Genomic DNA, 17,094 nt, shown 5'->3' with positions numbered 1-17,094 from the left:
CCAAACAAACAAAAAACCAGATCACAAAGCAGAAACACTGGTTGTAGTCGCAGTTATCAGGAGCTCTGGACTACGTACTAGAAAGGTCTTGTTTCAACCAAATTACAGCTTACGTGAAAAGATAAATTGTGTGAGTTTGTTATTCTTCAAACTGCTGGGAGGCCACCAAATTCAAACAGCCAAAGGACTCCAGCGAGGAATGAAAGAAGGCAAACAGGTGAAATCATGGGGCCTTTACACCATCTCTGTTTGAAAAAAGTAGGATTCAATTGCCTGATACCCAAGTCAGCTTCCATTTCAAACAAACAAACCACCTGAGAGCCAGGCCCTACACAAAAGAGTGAGCTTATCTTTTCAGACCAGGATTCTCAAGTGGCACTCTTCCATGTCTCCTTCTACCAGTCTTAGGCCTTCTGACTTTCTCTGTTGCCTCAATTGCATTCTTACTGACCCAGTTGCTCTCTTCTAGCTATGTGAACACAAAGATCCCTGACTGCAGCCGCTGGAGAGCCAGGCCTCACGGGGATGCACACACCAAAAGAACTGGCTCCTAACTCAAGGTTCTTAGGAGCTCTGGTGCCTCTGTCAAGGCCTGGTCATCTGTATTCATCTGCTCAGGCTGCCATGATAAAATACCAGAGACTGAAGGGCTTGAACAACAGAAGCATATTTTCTCATGGTTCTGGAGGCTGGGAAGTCCAAGATGATCAATGTGCTGGCCAATTCGGTTTCTGGGGAGACCTTTCTTATGTCTCTTCTTAGAAGGACACAAATCCTATCAAATCAAGGGCCCCACCCTCACGGCCTTATTAATCCTAAGACAAGGCAAAAGGTGCTATAAGAGATGCACAGCTAGGGTTCGAAGGCTTTAGAAAGAGTGGGGATTTATTAGGTGCAGGGGTTGGGGGGACGTGTTAGCAAAGACACAGAGGCATAAAACTGGAAAACGTGAAGAAAGAGGAGGTTGGCAAGGCAAGCCAGGCTCGGCAGCTGCCCCATCTGCTTACCGTTTCTTGCATTCTCCCAGTTCTGGCTCTAACCCAGGCTCTCCCCCCACGCCCCTACCCACACTGAGTTAGACCTCCATCCTTTCAGGTCTAAACTAAGGATTAGGTCAACCCATGCCAGCAATACAGAGGACTAGTTACATATCCAGAGAAAGGAAGCGCAGAATGCAGGGAGATCGGCAGAAGCACAGGAAGATCAAGAGCCTTCAAGTCCCCAAGGGTCAAGACTGTTCTCTATGCAGTGGCCAGGGTTACTTTACCAAGCAAAAGCCAAATACAGTTCCTCCACTTAAAACCCTCCAGTGCCAGGGGTGCCTGGGTGGCTCAGTGGGTTAAGCCTCTGCCTTCAGCTCAGGTCATGATCTCAGGGTCCTGGGATCGAGTCCCGCATCCGGCTCTCTGCTCAGCAGGGAGCCTGCTTCCCTTCGTCTCTCCCTGCCTGCCTCTCTGCCTACTTGCGATCTCTCTCTGTCAAATAAATAAATAAAATCTTTAAAAAAAAAAAAAGTGACTCTGAAATAGATGTTCATTTAAAAAACAAAACAAAACCCTCCAGTGCCAGTGACTTCTTACCTCACTGAGCAAAGGCCAAGGCCCTTACCAGGAAATTTTCTACTCAGGAATTTCACTCTGGCTCTTCTGTCTGTCTGGAAGGTTCTTCTCCAGGTAATGGCATGGTTCCCTCTCTCATTTCCATCAGGCTCTCATCATAAGACACTCTCCCCCAGCTCCCCATATCTAAAATTTTAACACTTACTCCAGACATTTCACATCTCACTTTCCTGCTTCATTTTTATCCTCCCAAGCACTAATCACCAAAATTCTTTATATATATTTTATTTGTTACTGTCTCCCCCACTAGATTAAAAATGCCTGCCACATGACAGTGGGTTTTTTTTTTTAAGATTTTATTTATTTATTTAATAGAGAGATCACAAATAGGCAGAGAGGCAGGCAGAGAGAGAGAGGAGGGAGAAGCAGGCTCCCCGCTGAGCAGAGAGCCCGATGCGGGGCTCAATCCCAGGACCCTGGGATCGTGACCTGAGCCGAAGGCAGAGGCTCTAACCTACTGAGCCACCCAGGTACCCCAACAGCAGGGATTTTTAACTGTCTTGCCCAACACCATATCCTTAGCGTCTCAAACACTGCATGGCACACAGTATTTAAGTGCTGAGTGAATGAGGACAGGATCCTCACAATTCTATGTACTCTGGGTCCCTGGAACTCTGGAACCAGGCAGAGAAATAAATGCACAGGGGACTACCTCCCTCAAGAGTGAGGTAAAAGGGAAGAGAGGACAGCTCTGTGGAAAAAGAGATTCCCAAGCCTTTATCACAGGTCAAGTAAGCCTGGGGAAGATCTAAAAGAAGAGGCTGCCCATGAGGAATGAACACCTAAACAGGGATTCAAAAGCAGCCCATGAAAGAATCAGAGGATAAGCAAGAAGCCAGCAACGCTGATTTCAGCACAAAAGAACAAGGAGGGCTCCCCTTGCTGAGTGTTCCTTACGTGCCAGGCCGAGCAGCTGATATGCACGATCCCATTCAATCCGCACAATCCTAACAAGGAAGGGAGGTATTACCATTAGCTGCATTTTACCCAGGAAGCACAGAACTCGGAGGCTAAGGCAGTCGAGCTAAGAGCAGTAGCAGAGCTGGAATTTCAAACCTAGTGCAATGCGTTCCAAAGTCCAAGCGTGACCTGCTCTGCTCTCTGGCCCTCGGGATCTCGGAAGGGAGAGTGAGTCACTGGGCTATTCCCCCTCCCTGCCTGAGGGAGAAGCTTCGACCAGACCTTGATGGTGAAGGGCACAAGGCCCAGCGGGCAGCAGGGGCCTGGCAAACGAGCGCTCCCACAAGGCTCAAGGGAGGCCTCCCTGGAGTGGAGGGTGCACCGGGGTGCCCCTTGGACAGGGTCAACAGCAGCACCAGAAGCTGCAGCAGCGGGAGCAGCCACAAAGGCTAATTATCCCCGCTGACCCGCCAGGAACTCTCCTAAGGTCTTTAACCTACCGAAGCAACCCCATGATTCAGAGCATTACCATCCCCATTTTACACTCAGGGAAATGGAGTCACTGCTCAGGTTAAATATTTGTTCCCAAGGAGCAGAGCGGAGATCGGAATGCATGCACTTTGCTCCAGGTTCATCCTGTAGAGAATTATTCTGGTGCAAGATAAAATGGGGGAAAAGGGCTGCCCAAACCTACATGACATGTATATGATACGCGTGCACACGGCCCCCCCTGGGCGTGTGACACAAGTCCTCCCTTGGCTTCTCTGAGGCCTGTCCCATAGCTACTAATAGCAGTTGCGTCCTGTACTCTCCCCATCCCCACCTCCTGCCTTCATCGGCCCTGATGTGTTTGTTGCCAGGCTGTCTCCCAGAGGCCTCTGATCTAATGGCAAGCATTTCTCCCCAAAGATGCTACCCTCAATTAGTGGTGAAATTTAAATCTGCCACGCAGAAAGCACTCTGCTCATTTATCCAGGCAAATGAGCTAAATCAGGAGGAAGGTCACAGCTCTAAGTATCTGTCAAAGACCATTTTTAGAGAGGGCTTCCATTTGCGCAGAGGAGATGAGGGCCACCTCTGACCTGCAAACGTCGCAGACGAGCTGAATTATAGCCACAGCCCTCAAGCCAGGGATCCGGGGCTTGGCCCTCACCCTCAGCCACCCCAGCTCGGGCAGCCTCACCTTTCTTCCCCTCACAAACTGCCTCCAGGGCCGAACCTTTCATTTTGGAGTCTCACTGGTAAGTATCAGTAAGAACACCTCCTTATCTGTGGGGCAGAATAGCCAAAGCTGAATCAGAGAGCAATGCTTTGCAGTGGGCCAGCATGCAAATGCCATGGGGTTATCACGATCTGTGCTAACCACAGTCTCAACTCAAAACCACAGACAGAACCCCGGCAAAGACAACAGTGACGTCACAAAGTACTGGAAGAATTCAAGATTCTTTCAAGCCAGGCCCACTTTGCAAACAGAAATGATCCAGCTGCTAAAAGAATATGAGAGACAGTTCTATGGACCCACACCCGCCCTGGTCAGAACCATCCCTTGCTCCTTAGAAGACACGAAACACAAAGGCATGGATAGGGAGCGAAGGGAACCCTTACTGCTTTAGCTCACAGCCTCACAGATGATTATCCCTTCAGGGACTGAAAGGTCTTTTAAACCGTCATGCTCAACATGCTGAAACCAATTATTAAAAGCTGCCTCACTCTTGGTTTTGTATTTGAAGCACAAGAGTGTGCAAACATGCACCAAAATTCATGTACAAGAATGTTCCCAGCAGTGCTATTCACAGCCGCCCCAAACTGGAAAGCACCCAAATGTCCACGAAGAGCAGAATGAATAAACAGCGGATTACTCGTATGACGGAAGAGCACACAAGGAGAACAGTCTCCAGTCCCATGGCTGAATTTACAGATTCAACCGTGGGCCGGGTGACTCTCACGGACATCACGCTGAGAGACAGAAGCCACGCACCAAACCGCGCATTTGGTACGAGCCCACTCTCAAAGCACGGAAAGACAAGCTTACTCCATGTTGTTAGAAGCCAGGAGAGTGGTGATCCCTGGCAAAAGGGTTCTGTGGGAACTACTCACCTTCTGTCCCCTGAACCGGCCACACAGTGGTGCTCGGTTTGCGGCCGTTCACTGAGCTGTAATTTAATGACGGGTGTACTGTGCTTTAATGGACGCTATACTGCAAAAAGAAGTTTTAAAAAACTGCCCCCAGACGCTGTCCGGTCTCATCCCTTACTGTTCTGGGGATATGTCCTGCTTGGGTTTCTACAACCACAGCAAGTCAGTGACAGGCGCCACCAAGATACCGGCTACCACCAACTGAATGATTACTGGGTACCAGGCATCATGTGAGACCGTCATCAACAGGAGTGCATTTACTTCTCAAAAACTCTCTGAAGGAACTATTTTTATTCCCAATTTGGAAGAACAGAAAAACAAAGCTTAGCCAGTTCAAGCCGAAGGCCGACTACTACCTACGGAACTCAGGACGCCAGGGGTGACACCAAAGCTTAAGGTCCCACCGCTGGGCTATGTGAATGGGAAACATGTTTATGTTATAAATGCTGAAGTTACATTAGGCCCTCAAGCTGTTTTCTTTTCCATGCCACTGACCTTTTTGATTGAGTCCAGGCCAGCTGTCTTCTAAGAGCTATCACATTCTGGACTTGCCTAATTGTTTCTTCATGGTAAGATTCAGATTATGCATATTCAGCAAAGAGACACAGAAGGTTTGGTTGAACTAACAGTAGGGGTGCCAGGTCTGGTCACTTTGTTAAGGTGGTAACCCCAAAGGCACATTTCCCCTTGGTAATTAATGTGTCAGGTGATATTTTGAGACTATGTAAATATCAAATTCCTTCAGAACTGTTCCCCAGTGATTTTTTTAAGGTCTTAAAAATGAACTACTGAGGCATAATTTATATATGATAAACTATATCCATTTAAAGGGTACAATTTGATAGTTTTGAATATGCATACGTGAGTGAAATCATCACTACAATCAAGATACAGAATACTTCCATCATCTCCACGTTTTTCCCATGTCCCCTGGCCAGCAGTTCCTCGGGCCACTTCTTGCTCTCAGGCAACCACTGATTTGTCTGCTATCGCTATAGATTAGTTTGCATTCACAGAGCTTTATATCAACGGAATCAGAATTTGTAGTCTTTTTTGTCTGGCCTGAACCATTCTCAGCATATAATGCTTCTAAGATCCAACCATGCTGCTGTGCATGGCTGTAATTCTTCCTTCTGGCCCCTGAGTAGTGATCCAGTCGAAGGCTGGGTCAGTGTTTATTCACCTGCTGACAGACACTGGGTGGTTTCCAGTTTGGGGCTCTCATGAACCAAGCTGCTAGAAACAGCTGAGTACAAGTCTTTGTGTGAATATGTTTTGTTTTCCTTTCTCTTGGGCAAATACCTAGGAGTAGGATGGTTAAGTATACATTTAGCTTTCAATGAACTGCCGAAGTTTTCCAAAGGGAGTCTACCCTTTTATATTCTTATCAGCAGTGTATGACGGTTCTAACTGCTCCATATCCTCACTTGGTCCTGTCACTCATTAAATTCCCCAGTGATTTTGTTTTTTAAGATTTTATTTATTTTTTTGTCAGACAGAGAGAGAGAGCACAAGCAGGGGGAGACGCAGGCAGAGGGAGAAGCAGGCTCCCTGCCGAGCAAGGGGCCCCATGCGGCACTTGATCTGAGCACTCTGGGATCAGAACCTGAGCTGAAGGCAGACGCTTAACAGGCTGAGCCTCCCAGGCATCCCTCCCCAGTGATTTTAAAATCCAATAATGTTCCTTGCCTGAATTAATTGTGCATTTGTGTGATTATGTCTAACTCTGCCACCCCAAACATCATGGGGGACACTTTAGTTCAACACAGTTCCTAGCATATAATAGGGGCTTCATTAATATAAAGTCAGTAAATTATCTGTTGAATGAATCTGCAGACTTCCCCCCAATCCCAGCAAAAAGACAGTAAGCTAAAATTTTTAAGACCTATTGGGACTTCTCAGGAAGTTTCTTTCTTTTTTTTTTTTAAGGTTTTATTTATTGACAGACAGAGATCACAAGGAGGCAGAGAGGCAGGCAAGAGAGAGAGAGAGAGAGAGAGAGAGAGAGAGAGAAGCAGGCTCCCTGCTGAGCAGAGAGCCCAGAACCCTGGGATCATGACCTGAGCCGAAGGCAGAGACTTTAACCCACTGAGCCATCCAGGTGCCCCAAGTTTCTACCTTTCTATAACCACATGGTGCTGTGTCCTATATTCTTCTACTAACCCAGAGAGGTCAAGCTTGACCTGATTCTGCTGCCCAACAAGGAGCAGTGCCCCAGAAGGCAAATACAGAGGCCCCTCTTGCATTACACAGCCTGCTTACTGCGGGCAATGAAAGCCCAAGGCTCTGTTGTGTGGCTCAATTCCAGGCCCTGAACGAAATGGGTTTGAAAATAAATATAATGTTAACTAACTAGAATTTAAACAAAGATTTGAAAAAAAAAAAAAAATATGAGCATCACCTGCAATATGGTGCCCAGGCAGGTGCTGCCTTGAAAAGCCACGCCCCAGGCCTGTCCCTGGGTGAGAGTCCATCCAAGAGCAGTGGAAGAGACTATTAAGCCTGCCACCTTCTCTCCGGCCAAACTAGCCCTGCACTTTATTGACACTGGGGTCTCCCCACGGCTGATAAAAGATGTTAACCCCTCCCAAGGGCCCACTTCCTGCTGCATCTGGGCTCTTGGAGTAACAAAACAATCTCTTGTGAAATGAGGTCATATATGCCAAGTGCCCAGTACAATGCCCCGACCATAGCAAGCTCTCCATAAATGTGTCAGGAACAGAAAGTGGGGAGAGTTAATACGATGGCAGGCCATCTTTGGCATTATTATTTTAAACAGCTGCCAGGCTTCCCTGGCTGCAGGGACTTTCTCGTTCCATGGGGACAAACTGAAATTAAGATGCACTAACAGGGGCGCCTGGGTGGCTCAGTGGGTTAAAGCCTCTGCCTTCGGCTCAGGTCGTGATCCCAGGGTCCTGGGATCGAGCCTCACATCGGGCTCTCTGCTCTTCAGGGAGCCTGCTTCCTCCTCTCTCTCTGCCTGCCTCTCTGCCTAGTTGTAATTTCTCTCTGTCAAATAAATAAAATATTTAAAAAAAAAAAATGCACTAACAAAACCATGGCCTACCAGTTATTTATACCGTATGGTCTAAACGCATTATAATTCAAGATGTAGAAGAGGGACCTTCCGCCCACATGAAACTGCTTCTCCTTGGGAACAATTTCTTTTCTCAGCCCTCTGCGGCACTTGCTGTAGGAACTGGTCATCTCTTAATAAGTCAAGCAATAAAGAAAAGGGCTATTAGATGGGAAATCATTTTTGCTACTGCCGCCCCACCCCCTCCCACTGCCAAAAGGAAAAGGTTAAAGATCACAGAACAAGGGGCCAAGTCTTATACATTATTCAGAAAAATCATTGCTAGGTAACGCTATTTTTAGTTCATGGCTGACAAGTGAGGCCACAGGCCCTCGGAACACATGCAGTGGCACCCAGAGGAGCAGGGCACAAGGCATTCCAGCCTCCAGGATACTAGACCTTTGGGGACTGAGGGGCAGTGACACTTGGAAGCTCCCTCAGGGGGTTTCTCTGCTGTAGGGCATGATGTTTCCCCCTTCCCACACTCTGGCTCAAAACTGGTCCAGAGACCTGGGATTTAAAACCGTTCTGTGACCACAGTGAGGTATACAGATGGCATACTTAGCCTGAGAAATTATTCTCATATTCTCAGGAAGACTGTAAGCAGGCTCTAAAAGTAACTCCTCCGGCGAGATGAACTCTGGACAGGACTAAATATTCCTACTTCCTGCCTTGCAAAGGAGAGCGCAGATTAACTTGGCCTATGTTCTCTTTTTACTTGGGAGTCACACTGCTGTAGAAGGGAAGCAGGGCCTCCACTGCCCTGACAATTTTCCACGTGGAGGAAAACTGGGGGAAGAAAGTGTTCCAGCCAGAAATACAAAGTCAGTCTGACCTCCAGCAGTGACCCCAGAGCAGCTGCAGAAGATCCGTGCTCGCTTCCAGCCTGATCCTGTAACTAGAGCAGAAAGTGAAAAGCTGTGATCCTATTAGCACAGCAAGCACAGAGTCGGTCTCTGAGCCTGGGCTGGGCTCAAGGCATCTGCAAATCAATCCAAAAGCTGTTCTACCTCTCGGCCACTTCTCGAACACATTCCAATTTTAGGAAGTATGAAACAAGGGTAAGTGAACTGGTCAGAAAGCTTGGGGGGGAAAAAGGCAGATGCAACCCAAAATGAACCTCCACTCGTAGTGCTGGAGAAGACCTAAGAGTGTGGCGCTTTGGAGAGGTCCAACAGGGTCCTAATAGCAGCAGCAGCAGCAAATTTTGAGGTGAGAAAGCAGTGATCCTTTCCTTATGGTCTGTGTCTAGGAGGAGCTGGCAATTTACTCACAAACTATGAAGAGGAAACAAGGCAGTCACAGGCACCTGCCGCAGGACACCCCTGGAATGTGGGTTGCCGGCAAACAAAGCTTCTCTCCATAGACTCTCCGAGGCGCCCCCACCCCAACCCTGGCCTCCAGCTCCTGCCACCCTCTTCTCAGGTCTAAACTTAAAATTCAGTTGGCCTGGATATGGAATCATAAAGATGATGCCCAAGGTATATATGTGTAAAATTAAAACAAAATATAAGCTTCAGAATGGTAGGCACATGATGTCTTGGGGGGTAGTATCAGCAGAAAATGTAATTGAACTATTTCAGATTACTTCCAGAGATGGGGATTGTAAAGGACTGTCACTTTCTATTTTATATTTGTATTTATAGTAATTTTTTACTGTGAGCAACCTGATGATTCTTGTAATTAGAAAAAATAGTAAGGTGACAGGATGGTTCAAGTTGTCCCAATTCACAATGCTCAGGCTCCTGCCTCTCGAATGCAAGGTCTCAGCGGGAAGGTTTTTGGCACCACTGCTGTGAGATTGGGGCGGGGGCAGCAACCCAAGCCCTGAGGCACACAAGGAGAGGGGCTCCTTTTGGGATTTCTTGCTGGATTTCATTCCCACCATGGTGGGCAGGAGTGTGAGCTCCCAAGCACCGGCTCTGAAAGTGATGATGCAGTATTTTATGTGCCAGGACAAGCAAAGTGCCCAGGTGTATGAGACAGACACAAAAACTATGACTTTCGACTGAACTGCTTGGGACAGACCCGGCAAACACGTTTCATTTGGAGTGTCCTCTCCAATAAGCTAGACAAACTGCCTGAACTGCCACATGGAAATGAGTCCCAAGACGATTTCTATCATGAGCAAGAGAGGGAGATGAGATGGAGAGGTCAGGTGGCAGCAGAGGCTCTCCTTAAGTGCAAGTTCACTGTAAGTCAGTCAGACCTGGGAAAACACCTAATCCATAATTCATTCAATCATTCCACAAAGTCTCATCAGTCCCAGGCCTCTGCTCAGCCAGGAGCCGCACAATGAGGCAGCCATGGGTGGTGTCAGAAGGGGGCTGCGGACGCTGAAGGGATACAGACAGCACACCACGCGAGGTGACATTCTAGAAGACGACTGTCTAGACTTTTCAAATAAGGTTATCTTTCAAAACAAAACAAAACACATCAAAAGGCAGAGAGAACTGTTCTGACCTGAAGGGACAAAGGAAGCAATGGCTGAATGCACTGTGAACACTGCTTGGATCTTAGAACAAAGTCTCAGCTGTAAGAGAGAGTTTTAAGTCAAGTGAGTCAACTTGAACATGGACCGTATGTGGAACACTACTGAACTAACGCTATCATTCTTTTTTTTTTTTTAGTAGATAATCTGTCCTTTTTAATATCTGAATTTCCCCACAACACTAAAGACAAAAACAAACAAACCAAAAAAACTACATTTTTATCCCCTTTTTGTTCTTCCATGAAGACCTCTAAGAATCGTCAGCGGAAGTGCTCTTCTGCTAAACGCCATTTAAACCAAGTTCTATGGTGTAATTTCTGCTTGAAGAAACAAGTGTCTTTTATGGGGAGTAGAACGACGTGATTTCTATTCAGTGAGCCCATCGCTGAGATAACGCAATCATTCTTAAAAGTGATAATGTCACTGCAGTTATAGAGGAGAAACTCCTTAAGCTTAGGGTTATATGCTGAGATTTCTAGGAGTGAAGTGATGTGGCATCTATGGCTTATTCTCAAATGGTTTAACAACAATAAAAATTAGGGGAGGAAAGGGCAGATGTGGCAAAATGTTAACCCCTGGTGAACACTGAGTCATTATCATACCAGTCTCTCAACTCTTCAATTCCGTTTAGAAGCGGGGGAGAAAGCCAAGTTAAGGGTATGTACAGTCACTGGCAGAGCCTGACGGGCAGCAGAAAGCAGCAGCAAATGTGCTGGCGAAGCTGCCGCAACAAGTAGCACAGAGAGACCATGCCTGGGCTGCGGGCCACACGCAGCGCCTCAGCGCAAGTCCCTCGATACCCCGGGGGGAGTCCGTGGAGCCAGGTCCTGTCATCACCCCCAGTTTACAGATGAGCAAATGGCAGAGCAATGATTCCAAACTTGGTCTAACTGTAGATCTGAAGCTCAATCTCACTACTCCAAAATGCCTGTCCTAGCTAATCTGCTTCTTTAAGTCCATCAGGAGGAGAAAATACCACAAGAGCCCCAAACAGGGGAATGCTTAAATGATCTGTGATCCAGCTACTTCCTGGAACATTATGCAGCAATCACATGTCATGTTCTTTGAAATCGCTGCCCGATTCATGAATACTTAATACCTGTTGCTCTCCAAAAAAAAAAAAAAAAAAAAAAAAGTCATATTTCACAAAGTAGTTAATGACAGGGAACACGCTCACAAAGCAATGTCTGGCTTAAAAAGCAGGGATTCTCAAAAAATGGTCCTCCAACCCACCTCTTGGTCACTGAATCCTTTTCCTGCAGGAAAACAGGAGGAGGTAAGCTGGTAAACTGAGGGCTCTTTCGCCTCATCTAAGTTATGCTAGAAAATTTTTAAGAACTATCATACTGCATACTCTGAATTATGTAAAAGTAAAAACAAACACACAAACGCAGAGCAATAAGGCTATCAGGAAACGCAGCACTAAGTGGAAGGTCAATGAATCTTTAAATTCTTTCTCACAGTTTTTAGCACTTGCTGAATTTCTATGAACATGCCTAAATTTTATGAAGAGGAAAAAAAGTCTTTTAGGGAAAAGAGCACAAAACCCCCCTGCCACACATGCTAAATTCATAGATACCACATTTAAAATATTTCTCCCTGAAATTCTACATAAGTACAAACTAATGCGAGATGAGGGGAAGTATGTAACAAAATTTAAAGGCAGGAAGGCAGGCAGGCGGGAGGAGGGAGGGAGAAAACAATGGAATTAAGGTATTCCAGGTTGAAGACCACTTATTTAATCAACAAGTAATGTATATCGTGTGCCACACTCAGAAGAACAGAGAAGCCTACTCCCAGCAAGCTGGAATGTGCCTGAGAACTAGCAGGGAGGTCACATTCAAAGGGTTACTGGCGTTGGGGGTCTTGGAAGAAGTAGGACAAGTTCCAGAGGCAAGGAGGAACACAGGATACATTTCACGCCACACGAAGAACACATGCAAAGCAGAGAAATACAAAGAAATTCCGGTGGTGGGAATGCAAGCTGGTGCAGCCACTCTGGAAAACAGCATGGAGGTTCCTCAAAAAGGTGAAAATAGAGCTACCCTACGACCCAGCACTTGCACTACTCGGTATGTACCCTACAAAGGTAGTGATCCGAAGGGGCACGTGCAGCTGAATGTTTACAGCAGCAACGTGCACAACAGCCAAACTATGGAAAGAGCCCAGATGTCCATTGACAGATGAGTGGATAAAGGTGTGGTATCTATATACAATGGAATACTATGGAATGGAATACAGCCTTCAAAAAAATGCAATCTTGCCGTTTGCAACAACAGACATTTGCAAGGACATGGATGGAACTGGAGGATATTATGCTAAGTGAAATAAGTCACTTTCTCAGTCAGAGAAAGACAATTACCATATGATCTCACTGATATGTGGAATTTAAAAAACAAAACAGAGGATCATAGGGGAAGAGAGGAAAAAATAAAACGACGAAGAAACCAGGGAGGGAGACAAACCATGAGAGACTCTTAATCGTAGGAAACAAACGGAGGGTTGTTGGAGGAGTGGGGGTAGGGGGATGCACTAACTGGGGGATGGGCATTAAGGAGGCACGTGATGTGATGAGCACTGGGTGTTATATAAGACTGCTGAATCACTGACTTCTACCTCGGAAACCAGTAATACATTATATGTTAACTTATATTTTAAAAATTGGGGAAAAAAGAAATTCAGCTTGTATTCTCGTAAAACAATTTAAAAATTAATGCTTGTTGTAGTATAAAACAGAAAGTGGGGGAGAGGAAAGGAAGAACGAAGGGAGAGAGGGACAGAGGAGAGAGGGCCAGGCAGACGGCCGTAACAGTACTGTGCATGGGAGGGGGCAAGACTGTGGCCTGCATCTGGAGGCAGTGAGAGAGCAAGAAGAGCTTTTTGGTAGAGAACTGTCATGTAATCAGGAGGGCCTGCGGAGCGTGGTGGTGGGGAAGCGCAAATGAAATGGAGGGGACAGAGCTCAGAGATGACAAAGCAGAAGTGACAGACTTGGGAACTGATTGGAGATGACCCTGAAGGTTTCTTGGTGACAGGGTGGATAGTGGCACAGTCTCACAGAGCTTTAAGAAAAGCAGCAGCTTGGTAGTGGCTGGTGGTGAAGACTTAAACCCACAAGGATTCGCAGGCAGAAGGGCAAGGAGAGGCCCAAGTGCATCCGTGGACAGCAAACTGTGAGTCACGGGCTGAGAGTGAGAGAAACAAGGTGGGTGGGGCAAGTCGAGGCCACTGACGTGCTCAGCTAGAGGGCAGGTGGGTGACGTCCCGCACCTCGGGCTAGGGTAGGTGAGCCACATGAGGAGATCATTCACACAAGGCTCCCAGAAAAGGGAAAGCTCTCCCTGACAGGAGAAAAGCAACTAATACACGCTGAAGGAATCAGGGAGTAGTAACACTACGGGGAAAGAGTAGCTTAGTGCACACCACCGCCTTCCCAAGGCATCAGCGTGAACGCTGCCAGTGACGGACAACCTGACGTGCTGCGCCACATGGTGTGATGCATCGAGGACACAGCATCGCTTCCCTGCTGTTTCTGCCCAAGGTGCAAATACAAACCTAATCATGAAGAAAACAGCCCCAAACCACCAAACTGACGAGGAACCTACTACAAAATAATGATCTGTATTCTTGAAAACTATCAAGCCCATGCAGCACCTGGGGGGCTCAGTTGGAAGCATCTGCCTTTGGCTTGAGTCATGATGCCGGGGTCCTGGGATGGAGCCCCACACTGGGCTTCCTGCTCAGCGGGGAGCCTGCTTCTCTGCCCCCCACCGCTCCCCTGCTTATCCTCTCATAAAGAAATAAAATCTTTAAAAAACAAAAAACAACAATAAATTATCAAGGCCATGAAAAATAGATAGACTTAAGTGTTCTAGATTAAAAGAGACTACAGGCTTGACAACTAACCCTACTGTGTGGTCCAGGGTTAGGTCCTGGACCAAAATAACTTTTGTGTTTTGCTATGAAGGGATGACTAGGACAACTGATGAAATAAAGACATCCACAGACTGGGTAGGTCAGTGCTGCGTCGGTGCTAATGTCCTGAGTGTGACAGCTGCTTGGTGATTACAGAAGAGAATGTTTTTAGATAATACCCACAGAGGCAGTTAGAAATAAAGGTGCATCAGATCTGCAAACTTCCAAATATTTCAGAAAAAAAGATATAAATAAATATACAGAAAGAATGGTGTGGGGAAACTGGTAAAATCCCTTTAAGGAACCTGGGAATTTTTTAAACTTTCAATTTGTATAAACTTAAAATTTTTATGCCTTTCCAATAAGTCTAAAATAACCTCAAAACAAAAAGTTCAGGAAAAAGTGCCCCACCCCCCCACCCCCCCAAGCTGACACAAAGTGTCTCTCTGAAGTGCTAGGTCAACAAGTACAGGCTTCAGTCACCTGAATCGAATCTCTGTGCAGATTTTCTCCTTACCCAAGGGAGAGGTGCCAGAGAGAAACGGACATAAAACCGGGGTCAAAAAGACGGACAGGGAGAAAAGGCTTTGGGAACAGAATGAACTAAATCAAGCTGCAGATCTGCTACGATTAGGTGAAGTGCTTACTATGACTCAGCCCTGGTGTGTTGCAGAGAAAACCCTGGAAAGAACTACAAAGTCTTTAGCAGGCTCCAACTTGAAGCCTATTTTCCCTGATTTGGCACATCCTAAGTAAATATTAACGCTGTCGTGCAGCTTAACAGGATGCCGCTGAAACTGCATGCAGAGCCTGGGACATACACGGTACTGAGCATCGCCGCAGAGAACACTGGAATCAGAGAACACAGAGCAAGGCTCTAACCCCGACCCTGATTTCGAATTAGTGTGAGCCTGTGTTCTGAGCTCCCCCATCAATGCTTCACAGCTGACAGAACCACGGGCCTGCGACACCAGCTTCTCCTCCAAGTCAGCAGCTCCGAAAGCACCCGTGAGAAAACCAAGGGAAACAATGGCATGAAAACGGAAGCTCCAAGGGTTTCCAAAGAGAGACGGAAGAGACACATCATGGGATCCCACTAAATGAGCGAAATGGATGTTTTCAACACAGGGACAATCTCATCACTGCAGGAACAATGTGGAATACATGAAAATGGCTGGCACGTTAGCACCAAGCTGTCAGTGGACTTGAAACAGAGCTGCCTGACCAGAAGACAGCCAAGGATCCTCTCTGGTTTTTGACCTCAGCGGAAAAAAAAAAATCTGTCAGTAACAAATCTCAGGCACCTGCTCTAATGGCCAAGGGCTGTAACGGTCACCACCACTCCTGCGCTGTATTAAGCCAAACTACACTAGCACTCGTGTCCAGTGTGGCGCTGGGGACACAATGCTAATACGACGCTTCCCCTGCCCTCGAGCAGCTGACAGACCTGTGAGGACCCACACCAACAGGCTGCCCGCTGTGCCAGGGAGCTGATGGAGCACAGAGGGGCACCTCACACCAGCCGCAGCCGCAGTCCTGAGAACAGGAGGCTCCGCACACTGAAAGGTCGAACAGATCCTGTATGTCAGCCTCAGAATCACGCACGATGGAGGCCGGGCGAGTCTGACAGCTGTCCAGGCGGCTAGCTCCTTCTCAGAAAGCCTCTCACATTTAAGGAGATGATCCCAGAGTCTCCAAACGGCTCAGACCCCTAGAAAGTATCCCGCAGGCAGTGAAAGCCGGCATCAGCTCTGAGTGGCACTCTTACCTGTGGCTTCGATGTACTCAATACATCGCTCAATAAAAACAGGGATGGGCTTCTCTGGAGTCACGACAGTTGTCAAGGGCACCCCAAAGTAGTTACTCTCCCAGGTTGCCTTTGTGATGGATGGCCGGGGTTTGGGCTTTGGTTTCTGTATAGCAAAGAGAAAAGAAAGCACAAAAACAGAGTGAGTATCAACTCAACAGCTCAAACATTGGTAAGGCTTCTAGAAGGGAACTCACGGTGGTGTGGAAACTGCTGGAAAGACTCTGAACAGGATAGAGACCCACTCGTTCTTCTCACTAATTTTGTAATTTCTAGCCTCCAAATATCACACAAGATGCCAGCAAGCCGACACACAGTCACACCTCCAGTGTGAGACTGCATTATCAAAACGAAGGTGTTTATAAGAAGCAGGACACGTTTAGTTAATAACAATGAGATGACTATCCACATCCTTTATCAGGGGTGCCCTGGAGTAAACAGGAAGTTTTCTAAACATCCTATATGGATAATGAATGTTATATACTCAAAGATGGCTAAAATCTTTAAAAAGATAAAAGACAAAAATGAGAATGAGTAATTTCCTCATTCCAGAAAAGAATGAGAACATGCATTCTGCTAGGGCTGAAAGCTCCAAGGGAGACCTTCCTTTGCTACACTGGCCTGGAGTTAATCCTCAGCCGTTTCAGAATGAGGGAAGGGTAAAACCAACTAATCAAACAGGACAAAGAAAAGAATACATTGTCCCTTGCCCAGCAGGTCCCTTCCTCGGCAGTAGGCAGTAGGCGGAGCAGCAGCAGGGGTAACTACTAGGATTTGAGGGCTCACTAGGTGCCAAGCAAGTCCCAAATACTATTTCTTTTAAACCTCAGGACATTCCACTTTACCGAGAAAAATGTCCCACCCACCCACCCAAATGACACAACTAGTAAGTGCCAGGAGGGTTTGTCTCCAAAGCTCATGCTCACAAACACTACTGAGATACTCTGTTCCCAAACTGATCAATCCTTTTATTTTGAAGCTCACATGAGGAAAAAAATGCTCTAAACAAATGGTCAATTTCCTAAAAGCCACAGAAATACACCTGAAGTTTTGGCCTTTCGGTAAAATAGCTAGGCGAGCATCTTTCGGTAAAGTATCTGAGGAGGAGGGTAACCAAAGAGGATCAAGGCAAATGGACTCAGGTGTAGCT

General features: G+C 46.8%; 1 protein-coding gene across 2 annotated transcripts in view; it reads right to left on the bottom strand.

The window, feature by feature from the left end:
- Positions 1-17,094, bottom strand: part of ARHGAP35 (Rho GTPase activating protein 35) — a 124,329-nt gene that overhangs the window by 45,963 nt on the left and 61,272 nt on the right. For both annotated transcript variants that reach the window (XM_045987575.1, XM_045987574.1), the window contains one exon: positions 15,906-16,050. In XM_045987575.1, the coding sequence (XP_045843531.1) occupies positions 15,906-16,050 (145 nt within the window). The remainder of the gene's footprint in view (positions 1-15,905; positions 16,051-17,094) is intronic.

This window comes from Meles meles, chromosome 19 (genome assembly GCF_922984935.1).
Source record: "Meles meles chromosome 19, mMelMel3.1 paternal haplotype, whole genome shotgun sequence".
NCBI lineage: Eukaryota > Metazoa > Chordata > Mammalia > Carnivora > Mustelidae > Meles > Meles meles.
Note: the sequence above shows the minus strand (reverse complement) of the source record. Positions and strands in the feature narration are given on the sequence as shown.